General features: G+C 51.4%; 1 protein-coding gene across 1 annotated transcript; it reads left to right on the top strand.

Moving 5' to 3' along the window:
* Window positions 1-2: 2 nt before the first annotated feature.
* Window positions 3-27,821, top strand: EHD1 (EH domain containing 1). Its single transcript, XM_056853183.1, has 5 exons — window positions 3-424; window positions 8,076-8,173; window positions 23,190-23,602; window positions 25,965-26,129; window positions 27,145-27,821. Exons 1-5 carry the CDS (start codon window positions 21-23, stop codon window positions 27,667-27,669), a joined length of 1,605 nt encoding a protein of 534 aa, XP_056709161.1. The 5' UTR covers window positions 3-20; the 3' UTR covers window positions 27,670-27,821.
* The last annotated feature ends 165 nt before the right edge of the window (window positions 27,822-27,986 follow it).

Raw genomic sequence — 27,986 nt, 5'->3', positions numbered from 1 at the left:
CAGTGAGCCTGGGCTCCGCCATGTTCAGCTGGGTGAGCCGCGACGCGCGGCGGCGCAAGGAGCCCGAGCTGTTCCGCACCGTCTCGGAAGGGCTGAAGCAGCTGTACTCGGGCAAGCTGCTGCCGCTGGAGGAGCACTACCGCTTCCACGACTTCCACTCGCCGGCGCTGGAGCCCGCCGACTGGGAGAACAAGCCCATGGTGCTGCTGGTGGGCCAGTACAGCACCGGCAAGACCACCTTCATCCGGCACCTGCTGGAGCAGGACTTCCCCGGCATGCGCATCGGGCCCGAGCCCACCACCGACTCCTTCATCGCCGTCATGGGCGGGGAGACCGAGGGCGTCATCCCGGGCAACGCGCTCGTCGTCGACCCGCGGCGGCCCTTCCGCAAGCTCAACGCCTTCGGCAACGCCTTCCTGAACAGGTAGGACGGGGCGGGGGCTTTTCCGTGCCCCGCGCGGGGAGCTTAGCTGTCTTTGACCGTAGGACGTTCGTGAGAGGGAGGGCATCTTGGCCATCTTCTGGGCATGGAGTGGGGGTCACTGTGTATGTGTGTGTCTGGGAGGTAGTTGTGAGATTCCTGCATTGTGCAGGGGGTTGGACTAGATGACCCTGGGGGTCCCTTCCCATTCTATGATTCTTTGTGCAGGGAATGCTTTGAGGTCTCGGGGAGCGCTACGGCCCACTCTCCGGTTGACCGCCTCACTGAGAACTAGGGCAGTGCTGAAGCTATAGCTTACTGGTGTTGATGGGAGAGGTCAGTAAACTCTTCATTTCCAACAGAAGAAGTAGCGTTGCGTTGCCGCAGGGGGGAGATGGGGCGTTTGGGTTGCTCTTCTGCAGTCACATGAAGCTGCCTTCTACTGAATCAGACCCTCGGTCCATCAAAGTCAGTATCGTCTACTCAGACCGGCAGTGGCTCTCCAGGGTCTCAGGCAGAGGTCTTTCCCATCACCTACTTGCCTAGTCCCTTTAAGTGGAGATGCCCGGGATTGAACCTGGGACCTTCTGCATGCCAAGCAGATGGCCCCTTGCATCTTTTGCTGAGATTCTTTCCCCGCCCTTAGGCTTGGGTAATCCCCGCTTGCTGCCAGGGCAGCATACCAGTGTCCTGAATTCAGGGGAATTCTTTTGCAATTGTGTCCCAGAGAGAGGCGGTTGCAAAAAAAGTTCCCTGGAATCCACGTGCCCCACCCAGTCTGTGCCCGGATCGCGACCTGCGGTGACAACTTTTTTTTGAGCTCTGTCTCTTTTGTCCCAAAGCTGAGTCTGCTCATCACAGCTTTCTTGCCCAACTGAGGCCGGGCACTTGAACACATGAAGCTGCCTCATACTAAATCAGACTCTCAGTTAGAGCGGTTCCTCAGTGGAACAGGCTTCCTCGGGAGGTGGTAAGCTCTCCTTCCCTGGAGGTTTTTAAGAAGAGGTTAGATGGCCATCTGTCAGCAATGCTGATTCTGTGACCTTAGGCAGATGATGAGAGGGAGGGCATCTTGGCCATCTTCTGGTCACTAGGGGTGGGAGGGAGGTAGTTGTGAATTTCCTGCATTGTGCAGGGGGTTGGACTTGATAACCCTGGTGGCCCCTTCCAAATCTATTCTATGATTCTATTCCATCAAAGTCAGTATTGTCTACTCAGACCGGCAGCGGCCCTCCAGGATCTCAGGCAGGGGTCTTTCACATCACCTGCTTGCCTAGTCCCTTTAACTGGAGATGTGGGGGTTGAACCTGGGACCTTCTGCATGCCAAGCAGATGCTCTACAAACTGAGCCACGGCCCCTCCCCTAATGACAGTGTTACCCAGAGTTAACCCGGCCGCTTCCTTTAGGTGCATTCCCGCCCCCCTTGCATCCTGCTTCTGGTAACTTTTCCTTTGCTCCCTCCTGGAACCTCTTTGCTTTGTGTGATGCTCTGAAATGCGCAAGAGGGGAAAAAAGAAACCACTTTGTCCCCCAGCTAAGCCGTATACCCACGAGATGGGAATTGTTTTGCTAACTGGGCAGAAGGGCGCTTGAATGGTCCGGGTGGGGTGGGGAGTGTGACCTCCCTTCCCCATGTGAAAAGCTCTTGAAGCTGTCAAAGCCTCAGAAGCCATCTACCTATTACCCTGGCAGCTTTGTTCCTGCCCTTCCCCAGCTGAAGAGCGCCAGCAGAATCTAGCCATGGAGGGAAGCTTTGTCTTCCAAGCGCCGCTTGCCGCTTGGCTGGAAAGGGGCGTGGAGGTTTGGCCGGCAGCCGCAGAGGGTCTGCTTTTGCTCTCCTCTCCCAATGAGGCCAGAAGGAGTTCCAAGAGGAATGGGCACTGGAGGAATGGGCAAAGCCGTTTGGCCTGTCAGGCAGTCTGCCTTAGGGTGCCCTGTTTAGTTTATGGCCGTGCTGTAATGCGGGGAGCCATTTAGATGTTCTACCTGAGGCATTGGAACGGTGCCCCAGGTGTGCCCTGCTCCTTTATGTGGCATAGGAATTGCTCTGTGGGGTGGAGGGTGATGCCCCAGGCAGTTTTTAAGTTCACTTGCTTGGCCCCGCAAGTAATTAACCGCCTCCTTTGGGGTTCTCCGCTCTCCATTTAAATTCTCAGAGCTGAACTCTTGAACCTGGCAGGCAACGTGTGCAGATTTTTACATAGCGTGAAATGAATTCTTTGGCATGGAGTCTCCCTCTCAGCCCTAGCCCTGCCCTCTTCAAGGTATAATCTGCCCCCCAAAGGCAGATTTTCAGATCCTGGCTGCTCTTGGCTCATTCAGTTAAAGCCCTCCCTTCAGAATGAGAAGAACCTTTGCAGAAGGGAGAGTTGTTTCGGCTGAGGCATTTGTTGGGGTTTGGGGCGGCAGATTTGGTCTCTGGCAGGTTTCCCCTGCCGGTAACTTATTTCAGAAGTTTAAAGGTGTATGTCTTCCGATCCGTGCCTTTAAGGCGTATTCCCCCTCACACGATTAGAAACTGGGGAGGGTTTTGACGGGTCTGTGCCTTATTGGGAGATTGATCTACCTATATCCTTCTGTATAATATGCGTTTCCTGTAAACAAATAATGCTAGATTTAGATTTATAGATGATAAAATATTTTCTTTTTGCTAGGAGAATTCAACCCATTGATATTCCAAGACAATACCTGTAACATATTAAAATTCAATTAGATCCATTTTCACTTTTGAAACCCAAAAATATCTCAATTGCCCTCTGGGGCAGGGTCAACATCTGAGCACTCCTGACTGTGAGGCAAACGTGCCTGAAAACACGCTGATGCTCTGCCGGTTTCATGCTGGGTTTTCTGATGTGTTATCTGCAGGCGGCTTTGTAATGCTAGCTTCACTGGAATGTGTGCCTCGGATCTTGTAAGGGGGGGCAGTTAATACTTAACCGTCTCTCCTTTACCTTCAGTTGCTCAGCGATGCAAATAAGCTATCCAGTTGGCCTACCCATAATCTTCCTTGTTGGTTCACCGTGTTCAGTCGGATGTGGGAGGGACGCCGTCGAGGCCTCTCGTCTTATAGCCTCCAAGGGGATTCCCACCAGAGCACGGTTGGATTATCGCAGCCTGTGCCATACTTGTCGAGACAGCTGCCCACTGCTGTGGTGGGTGCCTGACGCTGAAAGGCAACAGTTGAGCCGTTCCACCCACAGGAATGCTTGTCCGCAGGCTCCTTGGGCCAAGTCAGCTGCAGTAGGAGTAAATCCATTCCTGGCGGAGGGGCCACGCTGGGGAAGGCAGCAGTGGGGCGTAGCTTAACTTTTCCTGCTACGTGCAGGGCCAAAGCATCGGTGTCAGTCTGCAGCTGGAGGAAGGTGGTGTGCTGTCGTTGTGTTCTTTCAAAGGCCAGGATTGCTGGTGCTTATTCTGGAAAGTTTAGTGTGCTGTTCCACATGGGATTCCTATGTGCAGGAGCACATTTTGATTATTTAAAACTGTTATTAGCCAACTTTCTTCCTTGCGGAACTCAAGTTGGCTTAGTCTGAATAAAGCTTCATTAAAAAAAAACCACACGCACAATATCAATTATAAAAACCATAAACATCAACTTTTTAAAAACTCCAGTTAGGACTGCCAATAAATACAAATTAAATCAATCAAACACAGTCCTAAATAAAATGGTCTTTGACTACCTCCCAAAAATCAACAATAAGGGGGGCCAGGCACACCTCCCTGGGGAGGTTGTTCCGTAATTGTGGGGCTACCCACAAAAAGGCCTTCCCTCGTGTGCCTACCAGACACCCTCGTGTGCCCACCAGACACCAGTCTCTTTGATTGGTTGGACAGCCAGTAGGGCCTTTTCCTGTGATGTTAATTGTCTGGCAGGAAGGTGTGGGAGAAGACACTCCTTCAAATACCCTGGTCCCAAGCCATGTAGGGCTTTAAAGGACAAAATCCAGGTGGCTGCAGTGGTTTGGAGTGCTTTTATCCAGCTTCGGCGGGTGCGTCAACTGCACCAATTCCTGGTTCAGTCAGACCTAGCCACAGTGGTCCATGACTTAGTTACATCTAGATTCGGCTACCACAATGCGCTCTACTTGGGGCTTCCCTTGAAGAGCATTCGGAAGCTGTGGCTAGACCGCTGGTCAGGGCCGGTTACCAGGAGCATACGTCTCTGATACTACAGCAATTACACTGGCTATCGATCTGCCCTCTAGCCCAATTCAAAGTGCAGTTTTCGAAGGTGATCGCTGTGCTAAGCTGCAAACCTGGCTGTTCAGGGGGTGTAAAATCCCATCCAAGATAGGTGAGATCAAGTCCCAGGTCTGCCTTTCTATTAACCCAGAGTACCTCTTGTCTTGTCAGGATTTTGTTTCAGCTGGTTCACCCTCATCCAGCCCTTTACTGACTCCAGGCACTGGTTCAGACCGTCAACAGCATCCTTGGAATTAGGTGGAAAAGAAAGGTGGAGCTGGGCGTCATCTGCATATTGGTGACATCGCAGCCCATAACTCCTGAAGGCCTCTCCTAGTGGCTTCATGTAGATATTAAATAGCATGCATTCTGCACTGTTCTGCAAGGGAATCTCATCTGGTGACGCAAAGGGAAGACGACTCTGACTCTTCCTAAAAAATGTAGACACCCCCCCACTCAAAGAAATAAGTACAGCAGAACCCTGTGTTCCTCATGTAGAAGAAGAGTTGGTTTTTATATGCCGACTTTCTCTGCCACTTAAGAATCAAGCCAGCTTACAATCACCGTCCCCTCCCCACAACAGACACCCTGTGAGGTAGGTGGGGCTGCGAGAGCATGACTAGCCCAAGGTCACCCAGCTGGCTTCATGTGTAGGAGTGGGGAAACAACTCCAGTTCACCAGATTAGCCTCCACTGCTCATGTGGAGGAGCGGGGAATCAAACCCGGTTCTCCAGATCAGACTCTACCGCTCCAAACCACCGCTCTTAACCACTACACCACGCTGGTTCTGAAGGGGAAATGTGCCCATTCTTCCTTCGAGCTCCTGTTTAAGAGCATGGGGTGTGTCCACTTATTTTTTTATTTTTCTTTATTTTTATCCTGCTTTTCTCCCTCTGGGAGGCCCAAAGCAGTTTATCATATCATTCTCTCCTCCCCCTGCCTTATCCTCCTACCAGCCCTGTGAGATAGCTTAGGCAGAGAGATTGTAACTGGCCTAAGTTCACCCTGTGAGCTTCCATGGCAGAGTGGGGATTCGAACCTGGCTGTCCCAACTCTGCCCTTTGATTTGGGGGCAGGGTTTACCTAGCTTCTCAATGGCCTTTGACCTATCACAAGGGAGGCAGAGGTGCATGATGGAATAGATTCTGCCTCTAACATACCACTCCACGGAGCAAAGTATAATTATTTATTAAAATATACACCGCCTTTCTTTTTGGCTCAGCTTTTTAAGGCTTCCTCCGATCTAATGACATTTCCTCCAAATTTAGTGCCTATTCATGGGAGGAAGCGTCTCTTAAGGAGAGCCAGCCTGGTGTACTGGTTAAGAGCGGTGGTTTGGATCAGTGGACTGTAATCTGGAGAACCGGGTTTGATTCCCCATTCTTCCACATGTGAAGCAGACACTAATCTGGTGAACCAGGTTGGTTTCCCCACTCCTCCACACAAAGCCAGCTGGGTGACCCTGGGCTAGTCATAGCTCTCTCATCTCCACCTACCTCACAGGGTGTCTGTTGTGGGGAGAGGAAGGGAAGGTGATTGTAAGCCGGTTTGATTCTCCCTTAAGTGGTAGAGAAAGTTGGCATATAAAATCCAACTCTTCTTCTTCTTAAGGGAGACTAATTGGAGGATGGTTGGATCCACCCCGCAGTACTTGTAAGGAAGGTGACCCCCCCCCCAAAGGTTTTTTTATTACTGTGCATACTTGTATGAGAATGTAAGAGGACCTCCTTATTTTCCTGATGGCACGCCTGGGGAGAAGAACCCTGATCCTCCTTTTGAATAAATGTACTGGCTGCAGGGGTGAGCGGTGCTGTGTGAATCTGTATTCCCCTTTTGGACAGATGTTCAAACTTCCAAACTGAATTAAACCCAAGAGCAGCCTCCTCTTCCAGGAAAAGCCAACTGCGTTAGACTGCTGATGATCCCAAGCAGGCACCTCCTGTCCTGTTGGGTTGGTCGCTGGTTGGCTGGCCTTTGCACCATTCACAAAACTGTTTTCCCCGATGAAGGCTAGAGGTTATTGTATGTGTGTGTGTTAAGTGCCGTCAAGTAGCTTCCGACTCATGACAACCCTATGAATCGGTGTCCTCCAAAACGTCCTAACAGCCTTGCTCAGGTCTTGCAGACTGAGGGCTGTGGCTTCCTTTATAGCAGGGGTAGGGAACCTTTTTTCTGCCAAGGGCCATTTGGATATTTATAACATCATTCGCAGGCCATACAAAATTATCAACATAAAAATTAGCCGACCCAAGCCCTAAGCAGACAGCTGCCCCAGATGACACCCCCCCTCCAGTACAGGCAAGCAGGCATCCAACCGGTGGCACACTCACCCACCTGGTGGCACAGGATGGTCTGTTGCACCAGCCGGGCGTAGCCGTCCAGCCGCACGCCGGAGTTGCTCCTGCTCCGCATGGTCGGGGCCAGATTCTACAGCCAGCTCCTGCTACCTCCGCTTGCAGGGGTGAAATGAGGACACACTGGCTAAGAACACGCCCCCCCCTCGTATTCTCGACGTGCCCCCTTTAACCCCTCCATTGTCGCCACTTCCACCCCCAGCCCTCTTGTAGTACAGAGAGAATACGTTTCTCTATGGCCCAGGTGGGAAAGGGTTAACACAGTTTCTTGGGCTGTCCTAGCAGCTCCATAGCTAAGGACTCTTCTGCATGGGGGGAAAAGGTTCCTTTTCTCAGCAAAACAAACTCACATCTGCCTTGAATAGAAGCTATTCCTGTCCCCGGGAGGGGGCGGATCGCCAGTCTTAGATCCTTCTGAGCTAGAGATCTGCCAGGACACACGAAGGGCCAGACTAAATGATTTTGCGGGCCTTAAATGGCCCCCGGGCTTGACGTTCCCCACCCCTGCTTTATAGAGTCAGTCCATCTCTTGTTGGGTCTTCTTCTTTTCCTGCTGCCTTCAACTTTTCTTAGCATGTTTGTCTTTTCCAGTGACTCTTGTCTTCTCATAATGTGACCAAAAGAGTTTATTAGAGTGGCTTAAAAACAAGTACCCAGTAGGCATTTAAACAGAACCATGTCAGGCACCTGGAACCAAAAGTCTGAATAGTCAAAAGAACAGGTTGCAGGGAAGGGGTTAAAAACGGTACGGGAGCCTAGTATTAGTTGAGGAGTATGGCGTGGGTAGAAGTAGAGGTCACCCTGAAGCAGAAAAGCCCCCCCCCCTTCCCGGGGTGAAAAGCTCAAATCTTCACTCTAGGATTCTGCAGTTTTGGCATGGTCTATACGCTGGACTGTGCACAGCATGGCAGCAATGTCTGTCTTGGCCAGCGGACTTGTAGCAATGAGATTTATTTTCCCAGAAAGTAGAGGGTGTAGAGGTGGGTCGCGATGGGGCAGGCCATCATGCAGGCCGCGAGGGTCTTCGGTGACTGTGCTCCCTCTTCCCCATGACTGCTGCCTGAGCCCCAGCAAGCAGCGGTCACTTTTCCAACTCTGTCCTCCTCCTGCTTTCAGGTTCATGTGTGCCCAGCTACCCAATCCCGTTCTGGACAGCATCAGCATCATCGACACCCCTGGGATCCTTTCCGGAGAGAAGCAGCGGATAAGCAGAGGTAAAGGCTCACAGGGAAGGGGTCCTTGGCATTTGTAAGGATTGAGGGCTGGCCGGTGGGTTTTTGTGACTCATGTGGGTTCTGATTCCTGTTGTGTGCCCATGTATGCTATCTAATCTGGCTACGCATTGCTCAAGGTTCCAGCATTCCTTTTCCTGGGAGCGGCAGGGAATAGCCACTGCTCTTGGCCTCTGGCGTACAGCCTTCTCTCTGTGGCCAAGAGCTGGCTTCCATGGAGGAACTCCCTCCACCTTCCCACATGGGCTGAGGTTTCCAGGCATAAAAGGGGAAATCTGTGGCTGGCACACGGAGCGGCCGCACCTGGCCTCAGTTTTGTTTTTCGCATCGGCCTCCGACTCCAGCGCCAGGAGGGAAGAGCATTCTTGGATGCCTGGGGTTGCTGCCTTTCATTTCTTGGATCTGGGACAGAAGATGCTGGTGTCTCCTGCTGGGCCAATAGTGAAACTTTTCTCCTCTCCCGGATGGCGGGCTAAAAATAGCAGCTTTCTTCCAAGGCCCTTGACAGGCCTCTGACTTGGCTGGCCGTCTTATCCTTTCTCTTCTTCCTGTGCCCGTCGGCACCTTCTGATGGGCCCAGTTGTTGTGCCTCTGCGCCCCCCCCCCCCGCCAAAGCACTGTCTCATTTTTCTTCCTACAAAGAGTTCTTTGACTTAACTGCTATTCTGGGGGAAGGGGCTCGGCCTGAAGATGGAACATGGAGGCAGGCGTTAGCGTAGCCCCTGATCTTCCTGTGCCTGAATCACTACATTAGTGTCCTGTACTTGGTATGATGGAATGGAAGGAAATTCTTTCTCCTCGTGACTACATTGCCTGCCATTCCTAAATCCCACCCTCTTCTGCTTCTCTCTCTCCCCCGCTACTAGCAGGAAACTGCTGCTTGCCGATAAGGCACCGCTTGACCCCAGCAAGTGAGAAAGCAGGATGTGGCTCTCCATCAGTCTTGATGTAGCGTTTTTCCCTGCTCAGGCGGCGTTAGGGTGTTGCTGGGCTGTTGCTGGATTGGCCGGTTCCACTCCTAGATTTCTGCAAGAACAAGGTGTTACCATGACAGAGTGCCAATTTGAGTCCATGGCTCTGGTTTTCTAGGGTAGACCTGCCTCAGTTGTTGAAGCAGCAGTGTAGAGACACTCCACACACACCCCAGGACGATACCACCCTAGAGGAGCCGGTAATATAATCAAGGAGCATATAAAAACAGCCCTGCTGGATCAGAGCAGTGGTCTATCTTGTCTCACATAGTGGCCAGCCAGTTCCTCTGTGGAGGGCCAGTAAAGAGGGCCTGGAAGCCAAGGCCTTCTCCTGATGTTGCTGTCTTGCACTGGTATTCACGTGAACATGTGAAGCTGCCTTACACTGAATCAGACCCTTGGTCCATCAAAGTCAATACTGTCTACTCAGACTGGCAGCGGATCTCCAGGGTCTCAGGGAGAGGTCTTTCACATCACCTACCTGCTTAGTCCCTTTAACTGGAGATGCCGGGGATTGAACCTGGAGACCTTCTGCATGCCAAGCAGATGCTCTACCACTGAGCCACAGCCCCCTCCTCTCCCTATTCAGGGATTTAGTACCTCTAACTGGAGCTTCCCTTGAGTTACCATGGCTTGATAAACCTTTTAAATTTTTAACAAAAATATCTCTTGCTGTCTCCCTCATTGAAGGGCTGGAGGATGCTGGTATAGGCTCTAGCACTGATCTTCCCACCAGAACTGTGTTGGAGATTGGTTCTGGAGCCCTGTAATCTGCACTCGCATGTTTGGGCAGCAATTTCACACCCTCAACTCTTGACTCAGCCCTTTCTTTTAAATGCCTAGCAGCTGCCAAGCATGTACGGCCTTGCCCTCGTCTGGCGAAAGCGCTGAGCCGTTAGAAACTAGTTCCTATTGTGTTTCCCAATGTCTAAACCCTACCGAGGGTTTCCTAAGCTTTCGAATTGAAGCCTGGCCATTTCCAAAACAGCTAACAAAGCTTCTCACGGTTGGAAAACTTGTGGCAAACTCAGTTAGAATTGCCTGCCAGTTGGTGCAGCTCTGCTAAGAATGCTTGGTGCCGCCTCCCCCCCCCCCCCAGAGTAGCCATGCGCAGGGCTCTGTCACAGGCAGTCACCAGGCGTCAAGGTAGGCTTTTAAAAAAATAACTCTTTATTTTAAGTTTAGTTTATAATAACAACAACACCAAAAATAAAAATGCAACAGTGGTAGGTTAAACATCCTTGTAAAGTCGAGATACGTTTCAAAACGTGGCTCCAATATATGTTCCAATATTATACATCAGTGCTTTTTACAGAAATCATACCAGTATTCACTTTAAAAAAAGGTGAAGGTCCCCTGTGCAAGCACCAGGTCATTCCTGACCCATGGGGTGACGTTACATCCCGACGTTTCCTAGGCAGACTTTGTTTTACGGGGTGGTTTGCCAGTGCCTTCCCCAGTCGTCTTCCCTTTATCCCCAGCAAGCTGGGTCCTCATTTGACCGACCTCAGAAGGATGGAAGGATGAGTCGTCCTTGAGCCGGCTACCTAAAACCGACTTCCGTCGGGATCGAACTCAGGTCAGAAGTAGAGCTTTTGACTGCAGTCCTGCAATTTACCACTGCGCCACGGGGCTCGTCTCAGTATTCACTTAGCAGAACTTAATAAATGCAAATCATAATGATAGTTTTGCGGGCATCGTTTGCTTCGTGATGCCCCCCTCCCTTCTCCACATATTCTAGAAAAAGCAGCCATCTGTTTAAAAAGTCTGTAGGCTAGATAAGTTACAAGGCAGGCTTTAAGTTTGATTCGGCTCCTGCCATCTCGATTAAACTAAAAGGATTTTGAGTGGGAGGTTCTGTCCCCCACTGTGGATCTCGGTCGAACTGGATTGTGGTTCGTGCTCTCTTGGATCAGCTGCTGTTGCGTTTGCTTTACACCAGTGGCAGGGCTGGGCACTGCAGAGAACAATTGGAACAGTGTTTGTGGGATTCCCTGCAAGGTCAGGAAATGTGCAAAAAAAACTGTGGGACTCTGCTCGTGTTGCCGAGCTCCTTGGCTTTCATTTTTTTTAAAAGACAGAACGTTTTATGGTAGAATTGAGAACCAGCATGGTGGTGACTGGGTGGAGGGCTGCACTGAGACCGGAGTGACCTGGGTTCAAATTCCTATTTGACCACAAAAGCTCAACGTGTTGACCCTCTCTGAGCTTAGCCCACCTCACGGGCTTGTTGTATGGATACTATAAAAGGGCAGCAACAAGAAGAAGAGTTGGTTTTTATATGCCCCCTTTCTCTCCCTTCTAAGGAGAATCAAACCGGTTTACAATCACCTTCCCTTCCTCTCCCCACAACAGGCACCTTGTGAGGTAGGTGGGGCTGAGAGATCTGTGACTAGCCCAAGGTCATCCAGCTGGCTTCATGTGTAGGAGTGGGGAAACGAATCCAGTTCACCAGATTATAGTCCACTGCTCCTAACAACTATACCATACTGGATTTGCCAGAAAAAACACATCGGCCACCCAGAGTTGGAGAGAGGGCGTTATAAAAATGCTGGGCAGAATTGGCAGTTCAGCTAGTGAAATTTCAGAAGCCAGAATTTGTTCCACCGGTCTGCTTGGGGGTCTTCCGTGGCCTGGATCACTGTTTCCACCTGTGGCTTTGCAGAAGCAAAAATATGCCAGAGCTTGATGTTTCTACCACTTATGCAAGTCACAGAATGTGGGCAAGAGGAGAGGGTGGGAATTGTCCAGGCAGTAACAGTGGTGCAGTTGGGTAACTGTATTTTATTTTGTTTTTAATTTTTGAATTTGTATCCTGCTCCATCCTGGTGTAAGCCTGGCTCAGAGTGGGTTACGTCATAAAACTCATTGTACATTAAAATATATTGTAAATACTTTAAATTAAAACCCTTCATTCTAAAGTGACTTCTAAAATCTGATGGCGCCCATTTTCATGAGCATGGTGGTCAGCGGTCGGTCTAGAAGAAAACAGTCATGTCCCCTAGTTTCAGAAGGTTTAATTTATCTAGAAGGGGTGGGAGTGAGACCAGCTACGATGGAAACCGTTGCAGCCCTCAACCAAGCGGAACATCTCAGTCATACAGGCCCTGCAGAACTGTACCCCGCAGGGCCTGGATACCACTAGACAGAGTTCTGCCGGAGCCAAAAAAGCCCCGGCCCTGGTTGACGACTGCCGGATGCTTCTCAGGCCGGGGACTACCAGCAGGTTGTTGTTCGCTGACCCTAATGATCTTTGGGGGCATACCAGGAGAGGCAGTCCTGCAGATAACGGGCTGTGGACAGTTCATCACAAACCTGCAATGGTGCATAAAATAGAAAGCTACAGTCCACTGGGGCCCTGGATGTCTACCCCAAAGAGATCCCTGAGGGTGCTGCTGAGGAGTCAGGATGTAAAAGGGCAGCCCAAGGGTAGGTGAATTATCTTTGCCTTGCTTTGGCTCATGAAAAGTTACATGTATTAATCATGTAAGGTGTGTCCACCTATTGGTAAGGCTTACTCTCCAGGATCAGCGTGCCTGTTAGATGCTTTGGAACACAGGCAGGATAATGCTGCTGCAGTCGTTTGGTTTGTGGGCTTCCTAGAGGCACCTCATTGGCCACTGTGTGAACAGACTGCTGGACTTGATGGACCTTGGTCTGATCCAGCATGGCCTTATGTTCTTACTGCACTGAAGCACAACCCCAAAAGTCCTTTTTGCTCTGCTGGGTGAGACCAGAAAAAGCCCAAGGCAAAAGACTGGAAGCGGCAAGGCACCCCGTCCCCAGGTGCCATGCTGCTGAAATGGCCGCTTGCTGAGAAGGAGGAGTTGGGCATGCAGAGATTGCTGACTGGAGCATATAGTCAGGGTTGTCCTTTTCCAAAACTCCTGTTCATGCAGAAGAGCACAATCCAAGTCCAGTAGTTCTTTAAAGACCAGCAAGATTTCAGATACCCAGATACAGGTAGTCCTTGTATCTTGGAGAGCCAGCATGGTGGTGTGGTTAAGAGTGGTGGTTTGGAGTGGTGGACTCTGATCTGGGGAACTCGGTTTGATTCCCCACTCCTCCACATGAGCGGCAGATGCTAATCCGGTGGACCAGGTTGGTTTCGCCACTCCTCCACATGAAGCCAGCTGGGTGACCTTGGGCTAGTCACAGCTCTCTTCGGACTCTCTCAGCCCCACCTACCTCACAGGGTGTCTATTGTGGGGAGGGGAAGGGAGGGTGATTGTAAACCGGTCTGAGTCTTCCTTAAGTGGTACAGAAAGTCGGCATATAAAACCCAACTCGTCTTGTACCGGACAAAGGGAGCTTTGACTCTTGAAAGCTTATGCCTGTGAAATCTTATAATTCTCTAAGATGCTGGACTCGGGTTGTACTTTTCTACTGCAGAACAACATGGCTACCCACTTGGAACTTCTGCAGGGAATGGTCATTGTTGTCTTGGCCCTGTTATTGTGAGCGGGGGGGGGAGCCTCTGGCATCCAGCCCCGCACCTTTGTGCTCTGGCATCCAGGCCGCACCTTTGCGCTCTTTATCTCAGCATCTTGGGAAGAATGCGCAGAGCCCAGGTTCCTCTTCGGCCTGGCGCCTTTTTTGCTTAACCTGCCTGCGCTGTACACATTTGTGTGTGGTTTTCTCATAGTGGAGTGAACTGAGTCACAGGAAGCCCCGGTCGGTGGGGCTCCCCGTGGCTATTGTTCAGAACGAAGGGCCTTGGTTTTTTTCCCCACACCTCAGCCAGCGAGACCAGGAAGCTGTTAGGCAGCCAGCAGGGAAGCCTCTCTCCTACCTGGGGAGGTTTCAGGGAATCCACAAGAGGCAGGAAAGCCTAAGGGCGCCCCCCCCCCCCGCCCGTCTGTCCTGAGGCTGTTGCTCAGGAGGCAAAAGTTCTCCCCTCCCCCCGGGTCTTTGGGCTGGCAAAGGTGTCATTTGAAATTCGGCTTTTGCTACCCATGCGAAGCAGCTGCATAATGCTGCGTGTGCCGGTTTAAGCAAGATGCTTCACGAGTGGGAAAACCCCAAAGGGAAGAGCTTCTGCTTGGCCAGCAGCACATTTAAATGGGGTCTAATTCCATGCTTTTAGGGGGAAGGAGGCGCACTTAAAGGCTGCCGCTGGAGAAGCCAGATTTCCCCTGCACTCAAAGGGAGGGACTGTGGTGTTTCCTCTTGGCTTGGAACAAAGAGCCTCTACTGCAAGTCACTCGGTCGCTCACAGGAAGCGAGGTGTGTTCATCCATCTCTGAACATATTCCTCAAAAACTAGTCGAAATCCGCAAGGCTTCCATGTTGCAAACACTGGCCGTTCAGCTGAGAGGGTGTCGTTGGGGCTTCTGCAGTGTTGCCTCCCCTCCAATGCAGCGCAGCCCCCGCCCCACCCTAGGCCACTGGGTTCTGTCATGCCTAGCAAAGCCTCTGGCTTTTCCGTTGCCTGTGGGTGCTGCTGGAGTCACAGCTGAAGAAGAAGAGTTGGTTTTTATATGCTGGCTTTCTCTACCACTTAAGGAAGAATCAAACCGGCTTATGATCCCCTTCCCCTCCCCACAACAGGCTCCCTGTGAGGTAGGTTGGCCTGAGAGAGCTCTAAGAGAGCTGTGACTAGCCCGAGGTCGCCCAGCTGGCTTCACGTGGAGGAGCGGGGAAACCAACCCGGTTCACCAGATTAGAATCTGCCACTCGTGGAAGAGTGGGGAATCAAACCCGGTTCTCCAGATTAGAGACCACCGCTCCTATCCACCGCTCTTAGCCGCTGCACCATGGAGCAGGTGGAATGCTTTCAACACTGTCCTCCAGGGAGGTCGGTTCAGTTCTCATAATTGCAGCCTGCCTTCTCGGTATCTTTCAAGCGTGGCTCAGCCTTTCAGCGTGAGAAGCTTGGTGCCTCTTGGTGTGTTTTCCTCGTCGCTGGGTTAAAATTGCAGCCTTGGACGTGGGCCAAGGCTTCTGCGGTGGAGAGCCCCAACCCCAGCTTAGTAGCCTCTGGAAGCTGCGGGCTTGCGGGCCTAGGCTGCTCTGGCGTTGCTGGACCCTGTCGGGAGTAACTGTTGGGAGCAGGTGCAGGTGGAACTGGGTGGGGGCCGAGGTTTTTCTGTGTCTTTCCCCTCCCCTCCCCGCCTGTGGGAAAGTTGTGCCCCATGGTGACCTCAGGCCCCAGCAGCAGCTTAACTCTGAACTCCCTGTAAAGTTGCCTGAGGGAAAGTTCCTCTTTGAGCAGCCAGCCGCAACTCTTCTCGCCCACCCCCATTAAACCAGGCGTGTTCGTTCTGCAGAGTCTTTAAAAAGCCCCCAGTACCATCCGTGCTGGGCCCACACCCTCATACTCCGCATTTTTGATCCACACCGATGCCAAATTTGGCTGTTCACTTGGAATCCCCGCTTCACTGACGCAAGCGCAGAAAACTTTGGGCGTGGAAACGGCCGTGCGGCTCTTTCCCCCTTTTTTGCAACCCTGATGAGTACGGCTGGGTGGCTGAAGGGCTCCTTGTGTGTTTGTGCTCTGGATCGGCTAAATCAGAATGGAACAGAGCCAGCTTTTCCCGTGGCCTGTTGTGCCAGGGTGCCTCGGGGCTTGTGGGTTTTTGGCCCTGTGTCCGCCTTCTCCTGATTAGATCTGATTTCTCCTAACCTGAGCATCTTGGAGAGGGCCTGGCATTCATTGCTAGGAGCACCTATTGCCTACGTAAGGACCTCTGGGTTTGATCCCTTGCATCCCCAGTTTTCAAAAGCACTTGGGAAACCGTCCTCAGAGCAGCCACTGGTTGGAACAGACGGTACTGGGCTAGGTGGAACAACAGCTTGAGACCATATGTGGCCGCTTCCTGCACCCCTTTTTTTCTTCCTTTGCCAATGGAAGTGGTAAAGCTTAAGAGTACTGTCTTGCGGGAGCCGTTTAGACTGGCTGTGGCACAGCCTTGCCCTGTTGGCAAAGGAGAACCTGCCAGAGCCCATGAAACAAGCAAAGCCAAGGTTGGTCTGTTGCGGGGTGTGTGTGTGAGACGGTACATAGGTTAATGTTCCTTGCGTTCTGGAGGTTAGCGGTTGCTGGCCAGGCGCATGCTTGCAGGTTGGCTTCGGACTTTGAGTACAGACCTCTCCTCACACACAGACACCCACACCCGGTGCCAGATCTTAACTTCCCTAAAGAAGAGGTTGCAGCAGGAGGCAAGACTGGCGAGAATCTTGTTTCCTCTTTCTCATCCCTTCCTCAGTCGTCAGTGGATTTATATTCTTCTGAGAACTTGAAAGGGGTGAAAATAGGAGACGGGGCCATGTGGCGTGTGAAAAGTTCAAAGGCTGTGTGAAAGGCAAGCGTGTGCGTTTTGTTGCCTTTGGAAGGGTAAAATGCAGTTTGATCGGCTCTTATGTCTGACTACTGAACTTTTAGCTCTGCGGTGCCGTTAGTCTCCTAACATCCTGTAATCTGCTTTCCTCTTTACCTGGAGTTTAAAAAAAAATTGTGCCAGGGGAGGGGCCGTGGCTCAGTGGTAGAGCATCTGCTTGACATGCAGAAGGTCCCAGGTTCAGTCCCCAGCATCTCCAGTTAAAGGGACTAGGCAGGTAGGTGATGTGAAAGACCTCTGCCTGAGACCCTGGAGAGCTGCTGCTGGTCTGAGTAGACAATACTGACTTCGATGGACCAAGGGTCTGGTTCAGTATAAGGCAGCTTCATGTGTTCATGCTTCTATCGCCCAGACCCCACTAATTAACCCTTCTACCTCCATTTCTCTGCTCTTCCTCTGACCATGATGCTGCTCTTACAGAAACCCTGAGCCCTCTAGTCATTTGTCCTCTTGCCTCTTCTGTGGGGTCTTCTATAGCTCAAATATCATCTTGCCCAAAAGCCCTGCTTTCTGGGTTTCAGGTTCCCAGTATCTATGAATGAGGATTCTGGGAGCTTTGTTGAAGCCACGAACAAGCAATGTCCCCAGACATCAGTGCGGTGGTCCCTTGTTTGCATTTGGAGATCTCACCTGGGTAGCCTTGTTGCCTGTGGATGGTCATCAAAAGCAGACACCTCTTGTCTTCAGTTTCTTGTGTGTAAATTGGCATGAAGAGCCCCGTGGTGCAGAGCCGTAAGCTGCAGTACTGCAGTCAAAAGCTCTGTTCATGGCCCGAGATTGATCCCGACGGAAATTGGTTTCTGGTAGGCGGCTCGGTAAAATGAATACTCCGCTTGCTGTGGGTAAAGTGTAGATGACTGGGGAAGGCAACGGCAAACCATCCCGTAAAGCATAGTCTGCCTAGTAAACGTTGTGATGTGACATCACCCTGTGGGTCAGTAATGACTTGGTGCTTGCATGAACTGAGCAGATGCTGACCAGAGGTGGTTTGCATGGATCCATTCCAATGCAGGAGGACGATTTGGGGCTCCCCTGAGACCTGGGATGGTCCAGGCCAGGCATCCAGTAGAAGAGGGTAGGAGCAGATGCTCTTTGTCTTGACGACTGGACCAAGCCCGGCTGTGGGAATCCCGGGGAAGTCCTACTAGAGAAGTAAAACTTCCCTATGAATGTGTAAAGAAGCCATGGAAGAGTGCTTCCTAGGGTTTTCTAGGCAAGGAGCTTGGGGAGAAATTGAAATATATGAACGCTTGCCTCTTTACTAGACCTTATTTCAGTGTTTTCAAAAGTACAGAATTCATAATTTGTAGCGGTTAATGTACAGCATGTTCCTTACGTATTTGGTATATTTCTCATCTTTTAAACAAGCCAGATTTCAAAAACCCAGTTTCTGAAAAAGAGAACTGCAAACTGCACCCTGTGCTACCTTAGGACATGTTAGAGGAAACATAAAAGCTGAAAGTAGAAAAAAAAAAAACTGAAAATGGAGAACTACTGTTGTAATAAGTCATGTATTTGGACAAACAGTTACGGGACTAGAAGCCCATTTGGGTATAGTTAAACTTTGTAATTCTGAAAGCGCTGGTTGCAGTAGTATATTCTGGACCAAATTAGTCACATTTAAATAGAAAATGTATGTTTCAAAATATTCCTCCATCAACATTGCTCACTTGGCATATCAAATTGTTCTGTTGGCATATTTATAGAACTACAGTATAAATGCCTTCATTTTCTTTGAGCAAAACTGAAAACATGCCTAGTACTTGGGAGAGCCTTGATATGGATGTCCCGGGCTGGCCTCATCTCAACAGCTCTTGGAAGCTGAGCACGGTTGGCTCTTGTTAGTTCTTGGATGGAAAGTCCAGGGTTGCTCTGGAAGGCAGGCAATGGCAAATGTTGGTTTGTTGGTCTCGTGCCTTTAAAACCCTGCTGGGTTTCTATAAGTTGGCGGCAACTTAACTGCAATTTCCAACACCACTTGGGAGAACTGCAAACTGTTTCACCCTGTGCCACCTTAATGCATGTGTAAGATTTGCTATCCGAGAGATGGGAGAAAATAAAAGCTGAAATTAGAAAGCAAAATTTTATGGTAAAAAGTGTTTATGGACAATCAGTCACAGTGGGTTGGATCCAACCAACTTGGACCCTCATATCTGCAGGGCTGCCTCTCCTACCCTCTGCCCTGACAGCTTAGCTCATCTGAGCAGACTCTTCTGTATATGGCCACCCTTCATGGGCAGGATTGACAGCTGCGTGTACACATACATTCTCTGTGGCTCAGTTGGGAGGGGCTGTGGCTCAGTGGTAGAGCATCTTCTTGGCATGCAGAAGGTTCCCAGGTTCAAGCCTGGGCATCTCCAGTTCAAGGGACTAGGCAAGAAGGTGATGCAGAAGACCTCCGCCTGAGACCCTGGAGAGCTGCTGCCGGTCTGAGTAGACAATACTGACTTCGATGGACCAAGGGTCTGGTTCAGGATAAGGCAGCTTCATGTGTGTCAGGAAGGCTCCCATTTCAGAAACTATTTAAAACAGACTCGTTCCAAAAGGCGTTTCTGTAAAGGTAGAATGGCTATATGATAATGGAATGGTTCAGGAAGGCATTTTTATCAAGGGAATAGGACTGTGAACTTACATCACTGTCTCTGGTACTTTTTATCGGTTTACCACATGTATTCCCCTGCTCTCACTGCATTGTTTTCTACTTGGGTAATACCCTTTTCTGCGTTTAATGTAACACGTCTAATACGATGTGCTTTGTTTCATATTTCTGTAAGAAAGTGGAAGTGTTCAGCTGTTCCTACCCCCTTTCTCTTGGCAGTGGAGGCTCTTCGTAGGATGGGCAGCTCCCGGTACACATTGACCGGGGCTTTCCTTTCATAAGGCGGAGGCCTAGAACTGCAGGAGAAGAGGATTCTGGGGCTGTGCCCCAGTTCGGCTGAAACCCCGTCGAGCAGAAAAGCTGGGCAGGTGGAGCCCTTCCGAGAGGCCGCCTCCTTCTCCCTCCATCCTCCATGCTGGGCTGTGGCTCTTCTCAGCCTGGGGTGCAAAGCAAAGAGGTGCCGTAGCCTCATCACTTACAGACGTGTCCTGGTTCAAGGGCAAGTACTCCATTGTAAAATCCAGGCTGAGCGTTTTCGCTCCCTCCTGGTGAAGGTAGCAGCTGTACCTCCAGCCAGTAGTCTGTATGCAGTCTCTCCTCCCCCCCCCCCCCGGGCTTTTGCTGTTTTTATGCATACATTTGAGCTTTTCTACAGTCCCTGAGTGCCCATTAGATGCCTACTTAACCATCCCTTGATCCATTCCCTCGACACTGCATTCCCTCTCAAGAGCTAGCGTGGAGTAGTGGTTAAAGAGCTGTGGTTTAGAGCAGTGGACTCTGATCTGGAGAACCGGGTTTGATTCCCCACTCCTCCAACATGAGCAGCAGACGTTAATCTGGTGAACTGGATTTGTTTCCCCACTCCTCTACATGAAGCCAACTGGGTGACCTTGGGCTAATCACAGCTCTCTCTGCCTCACCTACCTCACAGGGTGTCCGTTGTGGGGAAGGGAAGGTGATTGTAAGCCGGTTTGATTCTCCCTTAAGTGGCAGAGAAAGTCGGCATATAAAAACCTCCTCTTCTTCTTTTCCTCTCCTTGAAGCAGATCTGTGGGGGTGTGGGTTGTGGCAAGGCCGAGCCACGAGAAAGGAATGGAATGAGTTGGGGAAGGTTCTGCAGAGCAGCTTGGGAGGTTCAGACACACAAAGGCCCAGATGGTGTCCCCACCTGAGAAAAGGCATAACTGCAGACCAGCTCAGCTTGGAGTTGGCACACAGAGCTGATACCTTCTGTGTCAGTGCCCCCCACCCAACATGCTGCCTGTTGCCCCTGTGGTGGTCCCCCATGTATCTCCTGGTGTCCATTCTTCCACAGTGCCAAGAACCAGACCTGGCTTTTCTGCGTGTCGTTGCAGCAGCAGATGCTTCAGAAGACCTCAGGAGGCATTGCTTTTATATCTGTGGGGAGTGTCCATTCAGAAATAGCGAACCTCTTTTGTCCAAGGATGGTTGGCTAGGAATCTCCTCATTTTTTACAACTGTGCCCCCTTTCTCCGAGACCCAAAAGTGCCTGTAGGCGCAACAAGGCTGGAAGTCCCAATATTGTGTTTTGTAGAAATGCAGTAACCACTTGATAAACCGGCTCTGTGAAGCCAACTGTCTAAATGCATTTCACACTTTGGAGGGCCAAACAACAAGCAGATGAGTTATATTTTTTTGCCAGCATCACCTGGGGAGTGTGGTGGGGGAATATTTCCATGGCTAACTCCAAACTTTTAGAGTTTCAAATCCCTGAGCACCAGTCCTGCGTTTCTAAGTTTTACAAAACTAGCTCCTAAGCAAGAGGGCAGGAAAATGTTCTTGAGCATCTTTGCAGCAGTGGTGTGGGGAAGGTGTTCCCCAGACTTGCACTGGGGCTGGGGACGTCTGATTCTCATGTGCTCAGCTTGGTTTATGCACAGGTTTCATTCTGAGTGGCTGATGTCGCCCCCCCATTCCCTTACAGTTTCTGGAAATTAGCTTGAGCATTGAAATCCCCCTGAAAATCCTTCCCTTCCTGCTACTGCTTTTTTGTGGGTGGAGTTCGAAAGGGAAGTCGAGTCTTGCCCATAAATGCAAAGCTTGGGGAAGCCACGTGTGTGTGTGTGTGTGTGTGGGGGGGTAAATCCCTGTGTGTAAATCTGCTTGCTGTGGGGCTTCAGTGCTGGGCAACTTGACTGCATTGAAATGGGGGGGGGTTGCAGCCCCTTTCTTTGTAGTGACAGCTGTAGGGAGTGTCCAGAAGAGATCGGCAAGTGAGGCCATAGTTGAAGAGAAGGGAGCTTAAATCCGGTCTGTAAAGCTGGGTTCTCAAGGAATTCTGCACGGCCAGTTGGCAGCAGGCTTACTTTGTGCCCCTTGAGGTTTGGGGGGGGGGCGGCTGTCTCTCCTCCCATAAGCTCCTTTGAAGTATGTTTTGCTAAATATTTGTGTGCTCCAGTATGTTGATCAAGGTCAGTTTTCCTTCCTCCGGGGAGTTTGATGGGGCCTTTGGCCCTCGAGAGCCTGGTTTGATAGGTGAGGCAGAGAACTATTTTTTTCCACAGAGGGATCTGGAGGACCTTCCGAAGCGTAAGCTCTGTGTATAACCCTATCCCTCTTTGCCTGTTTGGGACATTAAAACAACAACACAAAACTGCTGCTGTAGCTACACAGGACCTATTGCAGAAACAAGCAATGCTTTTTATCAGGCGGGGGTAACCTTGGCCTTCGTGTTGGGCGTCAGAACCTTTGAAAGTCTAAAGGACCATTTCCCATGTTTCCCTGTATGCCAAGTGAGGTGGCCAAATTGCCACCTATTGGCCTTTCCCCTGCTTAAGGCGGCCCACCTGGTGTTGACCCCAGGGCCCCCTGTTGTGCCCCCGTCCTATGGAGGAAGAAGAGGAGCTGCTTTTTGTATGCCGACTTCCTCTGCCACTTAAGGGAGACTCAAAGCAGCTTACAATCACCTTCCCCTCCCCACAACAGACACCCTGTGAGGTAGGTGGGGCTGAGAGAGCTGTGACTAGGCCAGGGTCACCCAGCTGGCCTTATGTGTAGGAGTGGGGAAACCCACTCGGTTCACCAGATCAGCCTCCGCCGCTCATGTGGAGGAGTGGGGAATCAAACCTGGTTCTCCAGATCAGCCTCCGCCGCTCCACCACTAGACCACGCTGGCTCCCATGCTGGAGCAGACCCTCTAAGGAGGTGAGGTGGGGCACCGTCTCTACAGATCTCAGACGGTTCTGCAAAGCCATTTTATTTGCTAGGGTTTTTAAGGGGGTGCAGCGTGCAGGCGCCCTGACCTTGATGGCTCAGGAAAGCCTGATCTCGTCAGATCTCAGAAGCTAATTAGGGTTGGCCCGGGTTAGTATTTGGATGGGAGACCACCAAGAAAGTCCAGGGCTGCTACGCAGAGGCAGACAGTAGCAAACCACTTCTGCACATCTCTTGTCTTGAAAACTCTGAGGTCCCCAAATGTTGGCTGCAATTTGACAGCACTTTCCTCCGCCACTAGCCTGCATGCATTTGGGAGGTTGGAACTGGGGTTTTTATTGTATATTTTAGATTTGGATTTGTATCTGCCTTGAGCCATGGGGAAAGGTGGAGTATAAATGTTTATAGTGATGGGAGGGGGAGTGCACATGGTTCAGTCTCTTCCTTTGAGAGGACCCTCAGTGTTCATGGATTCTGAGCGGGGGTCCCCAATCTTTTTGGCCCTGTGGGCACCTTTAGAATTTTGACAGGGGGTGGTGAGTGCTGGCTCAAAACGGCTTCCGTAGGAGGTGGAGCCAAACCCAGAATTACTTCTGCAGGAGCCGGAGCCAAAAAAGGGAAGCCTGCAGGGGGGTGGAGCCACACACGGACCAAATGTTTATCAGTCCTCCTGATCCTTTGTTTGAATGAGGGCATCCAAAAACCAGCCCTGCCTTATGGTGGGGCCCTTCCACTTTCTGAAAAGCTCAGCATGCACCAAGGGAAGTACCAGTGGGCGCCATGACACCTGTGGGCACCACTTTGGGGGACCCTGATGTAGGAGCTCTCCAAGGTCAGCTGAAACAAGAAGGCAACATGGCACACATTTTGCGTCTCCCTTGCCTGGTCTAATGCCCCCCCCTTCTTTCCCGCAGGCTATGACTTCGCGGCCGTCTTGGAGTGGTTTGCCGAGCGGGTGGACCGCATCATCTTGCTCTTCGACGCTCACAAGCTGGACATTTCGGACGAGTTCTCAGAGGTGATCAAGGCCCTGAAGAACCACGAGGACAAGATCCGGGTGGTCCTCAACAAGGCGGACCAGATCGAGACACAGCAGCTGATGAGGGTCTATGGCGCCCTCATGTGGTCCCTGGGCAAGATCATCAACACGCCAGAGGTGGTGCGGGTCTACATTGGGTCCTTCTGGTCCCACCCGCTCCTCATCCCGGACAACCGGAAGCTGTTTGAGGCCGAGGAACAGGACCTCTTCAAGGACATCCAGTCCCTGCCCCGCAACGCTGCCTTGCGGAAGCTCAATGACCTCATCAAGAGGGCCAGACTTGCCAAGGTGACTAATCTCTTGTGAGGCCAGATGTTGGGCGGGAGGAAACAATATCCCCCCTTATCGCTATGACCTGGATTTCCCAGGCTAGCCTGATCTTGTCAGATCTTGGAAGCTAAGCAGGGTTGGCCCTAGTTAGTACTTGGGTAGGAGACCACCAAAGAAGTCCAGAGATTGTAATGCAGAGGCAGGCAATAGCAAACCACCTCTATTCATCTCTTGCCTTAAAAGCTCTACCAGGGGTCAGCATCCGTTGGCTGCGGCTTCATACACACTCATATGGCTTTATACGCATCTGGACAAAGGAGTGTCTGAAGCTGTTTGGCTGATTGGAGCAGAAAGCCTGGCCCTTGTCCTGCCTGCTTTCCAGACCCTCCCAGAGAGAGCCAGCATGGTATAGTGGTTAAGAGCAGTGGTTTGGAGGGGTGGACTCTGATCTGGAGAACCGAGTTGGGTTCCCCACTCCTCCACACAAAGCCAGCTGGGTGACCTTGGGCTAATCACAGCTCTCTCAGCCCCGCCTACCTCACAGGGTGCCTGTTGTGGGGAGGGGAAGGGAAGGTGATTGCAAGTCGGTTTGAGTCTCCCTTAAGTGGCAGAAGAAGTCGGCATATAAAAACCAACTCTTCTTCAGTGGACATCCCCAGCCCACCCATTCCCTGCTGGCTGAGTGAATTGTGCAGGTTCTGCTTGCTGGGCCAGTCGGCACACAGAGTCGATCCCATAGATCTGTTCTGCTAACATCACGTTCCTATCAGCCTTGCATGAGGAATACCAGAGGAAAGGGTTGCCATCAACAGAATGGACCCCGCACACTTGCTGAGGGGGAGAAGGAGAATGGGGTGTGTTCTGCTTAAGGCAGAGAAAGCAAGTACAAATCTTCTTCAAGTACTTGAAGGGCTGTCATATAGAGGATGGTGCCGAGTTGTTTTCTGTTGCCCCAGAAGGTTGGACCAGAACCAACGGGTTGAAATTAAACCAAAAGAGTTTTCGTCTAGACATTAGGAAGAATTTTCTAACAGTTAGAGCAGTTCCTCAGTGGAACAGGCTTCCTTGGGAGGTGGTAAGCTCTCCTTCCCTGGTTTTTTTGTGGAGGGGCTGTGGCTCAGTGGTAGCGCATCTGCTTGGCATGCAGAAGGTCCCTGGTTCAATCCCTGGCATCTCCAGTTAAAGGGACTAGGCAGGTAGGTGATGTGAAAGACCTCTGCCTGAGACCCTGGAGAGCCGCTGCTTGTCTGAGTAGACAATACTGACTTTGATGGACCAAGAGTCTGATTCAGTATAAGGCAGCTTTACGTGTTCATGTGTTCAAGAAGAGGTTAGATGGCCATCTGTCAGCAATGCTGATTCTATGACCTTAAGCAGATGATGGGAGGGAGGGCACCTTGGCCATCTTCTGGGCATGGAGTAGGGGTCACTGGGTGTGTATGTGTGGGGAGGTAGTTGTGAATTTCCTGCATTGTGCAGGGGGTTGGGCTAGATGACCCTGGTGATCCCTTCCAACTCTATGATTCTATTATAGCTTTTTAGAGCCCTGTTGGCCATTTTCTTTTTTAAAAAACCCAAAAAACCTTTGCATCTCCCGAACATGGTTGTCCTCAGCACTGGCCTTGTCTGCCTGCTTAGGGCTTACATTTTGTGCTTCTTAGCTCTTCCCCTCACTTTCCTTTTCCCTATTGAGCCACCATGTAAGGTGGCCATGCAGCTTGGCCTGGCCAGGATCGGGGAGGGGGGGAGCCCTTTTGAAAGCAGAGCTTGGCTCCATTCAAATACCCCACCCACCCCGCAGCCACTTTGTGGTTTCCCTTTTGAGCTGGATTAGCAGGTTTTATTTTTAATCTGGTTTACAGGGGGAAATCCTGGGAGCTCCTGGAACGAGCGCAATGTCATATGGATGTTCTCTTTTAATGCAGGGCTGGCTTCTTGCTTTCCATGCAAGCGGAAATCCCCCCCCCCCAATGTGGAAGCAAGCCGTCAGCTTTTTCTGGGCATTTGGCCACATGCATCTGACCACCAGCTCCCTACTTCAGACATCTGGGTCTGTCCGCTCTGCAGGCCTTTCCTTGTAGACTTCCTCCTCGGAAACTGTGCGCATGATCCTGCCACTGGGCAAAGCCTTGTTGCAGATGAGGATGGGTCCCATCTTATTCTAGTTCTGTGATCCTGTGCATGCCTTTGCTCCTTTCAAATAGTGGCCAGACCAGGTGGCCTTTGCCAGATTCTGGGCCAGCTCTTGAGAGTAACTGGAGAGGGACTTTTAGGGGCCTGGTTCATCAGGTCTGCAGGAGCAGAAAGGTCTCTTTGGGCTGCCAGATCCGGTTCATCTGGCAGCAGGGGACAGGCGCTGAGTTCTCAACTCTTCTGGCAGGTCCACGCTTACATCATCAGCTCCTTGAAGAAAGAGATGCCCAATGTCTTCGGAAAGGAGAGCAAGAAGAAGGAGCTGGTGAACAACTTGGGCGAGATCTACCTGAAGATAGAACGGGAGCACCAGATCTCACCGGGGGATTTCCCCAACCTTCGCAAGATGCAGGTATGGCTAAAGCCAGAGAAGATGCTCTGGTCCCGTAAGTTCTTGTAATATGTGGTAGTGTGTGGTGTCGGGACTTCATGATTTTCAGTTGTGTCCAAAGCTTGGAATCTCTTTATTTTTTGGGGGGGGGGATGTTCCAGCGTGTTGGTGTTTGTATGATATGCCTGTGTAGAAGTAATTTTGGGTGCCAAGCGCACGTGTGCTCATCATGTCCTAGTTTGGGAAGAGTATTAGTTTGGAAAAGCCTGTAGTGTGGTTAAAACTGTAAAGTGTCTCAGATCTTTGGGGGGCTGAAGCCAAAATGTATTTAGGTCTCTGGAAAAGCAAGATTTAGGAGGAACGAGTTCATCCAGCTATCACTTGGGGAAAGGATGAAGCAACAGCGTAGAAGGGCACGAGATGTTGACAAACCAGCAAGCTATGTCAATGCCGAATGGCTCTGCAGAAGCTGCCTATGAAGTCCCTGAACCCTTTCCAGCGTGAGAGCCAGCGTGGTGTAGTGGTTAAGAGCAATGGTTTGGAGTGGTGGGCTCTGATCTGGAGAACCGGGTTTGATTCCCCACTCCTCCACACGAGCGGCGGAGGCTAATCTGGTGAACCAGATTGGTTTCCCCACTTCTACACATGAAGCCAACTTGGGTGACCTTGGGCTAGTCAGTTCTCTTAGAGCTCCGTCAGCCCCACCTACCTCACAGGGTGTATGTTGTGGGGTAGGGAAGGTGATCGTAAGCCGGTTTAATTCTTCCTTAAGTGGTAGAGAAAGTCGGCAGATAAAAACCAACTCTTCTTTCCTTGGGTCTGGGTGGGGGTGAGCCTGAGAAGGTTGGTCAGGCATCTTTCCTTACAAAGGAGGGGGAGGCCAGATGGGGGCATCCATCGAGAGCCACTTTAATGTAGTGCTTCTCAGGGGAGGGCAGGGGATGCAGCTAATTGCTGCTCAAATCCTGGGCAGGTTTGCGCCTACTTCCGCCGATTCCTGCCGATAGGTGCTGATGGCCAACCTCTCTCTCCCCAGGAGCTGCTGATGGCACAGGACTTCAGCAAGTTCCAGCCGCTGAAGCTGAAACTGCTGGACGCCGTGGACGACATGCTGGCCAACGATATCGCCCGGCTGATGGTGATGGTGCGGCAGGAGGAGTCACAGATGCCCACGCAGGTGGTCAAGGGCGGGGCCTTCGAGGGCACCATGAATGGGCCCTTCGGCCACGGCTACGGGGAGGGGGCCGGCGAGGGCATCGATGACGTGGAGTGGGTGGTGGGCAAGGACAAGCCCACCTACGACGAGATCTTCTACACCCTCTCCCCCGTCAACGGCAAGATCACGGGGGCCAGCGCCAAGAAGGAGATGGTGAAGTCCAAGCTGCCCAACACGGTCCTGGGCAAGATCTGGAAGCTGGCGGACGTGGACAGGGACGGCCTCCTGGACGACGACGAGTTCGCCCTGGCCAACCACCTCATCAAGGTCAAGCTGGAGGGCCACGAGCTGCCTGCCGAACTGCCCACACACCTGGTGCCCCCCTCTAAACGCAGGATCGAATGACACTTTCCCCTCCCGGGGGGCCACCTTTGACTCTGACCCCTCTGCTGTGGGGGCTGGACTGCTGCCCCCAGGAGGTGGCTTTGAACTTCCCCACCCTGTGAGAACAAACAAAAAAAACCCTTCTTGAATGAAAGGAAGCCCATGCACAGTAACTCTTTCGAGAAATTTTTAATACATCCGCTACGTTTTAAGGCAACAATCTTCTCTTCGTACCTGTGGTGTTGGGGGGGAGCCCTCCTACCCCAGATGGGGTGCAACCTAGGTGCTCTTTCCCAGAAGGGAGCTGGTGGGCAGGGGAGAGAGGGGCCCTTTTGCTC

Source organism: Euleptes europaea, chromosome 7 (assembly GCF_029931775.1).
Source record: "Euleptes europaea isolate rEulEur1 chromosome 7, rEulEur1.hap1, whole genome shotgun sequence".
Taxonomy (NCBI): domain Eukaryota; kingdom Metazoa; phylum Chordata; class Lepidosauria; order Squamata; family Sphaerodactylidae; genus Euleptes; species Euleptes europaea.
The sequence above is the reverse complement of the archived record's forward strand: the minus strand, read 5'-3'. Positions and strand labels throughout refer to the sequence as shown.

Bases quoted from the DNA above. Each gene is read 5' to 3' on its own strand.
- EHD1 (XM_056853183.1), top strand. From the start codon at position 21: ATGTTCAGCTGGGTGAGCCGCGACGCGCGGCGGCGCAAGGAGCCCGAG. The intron at 8,174-23,189 runs GTAAAGGCTCAC...TCTTTCCCGCAG, and splicing joins GAAGCAGCGGATAAGCAGAG to GCTATGACTTCGCGGCCGTC. The intron at 26,130-27,144 runs GTATGGCTAAAG...CTCTCTCCCCAG, and splicing joins CCAACCTTCGCAAGATGCAG to GAGCTGCTGATGGCACAGGA.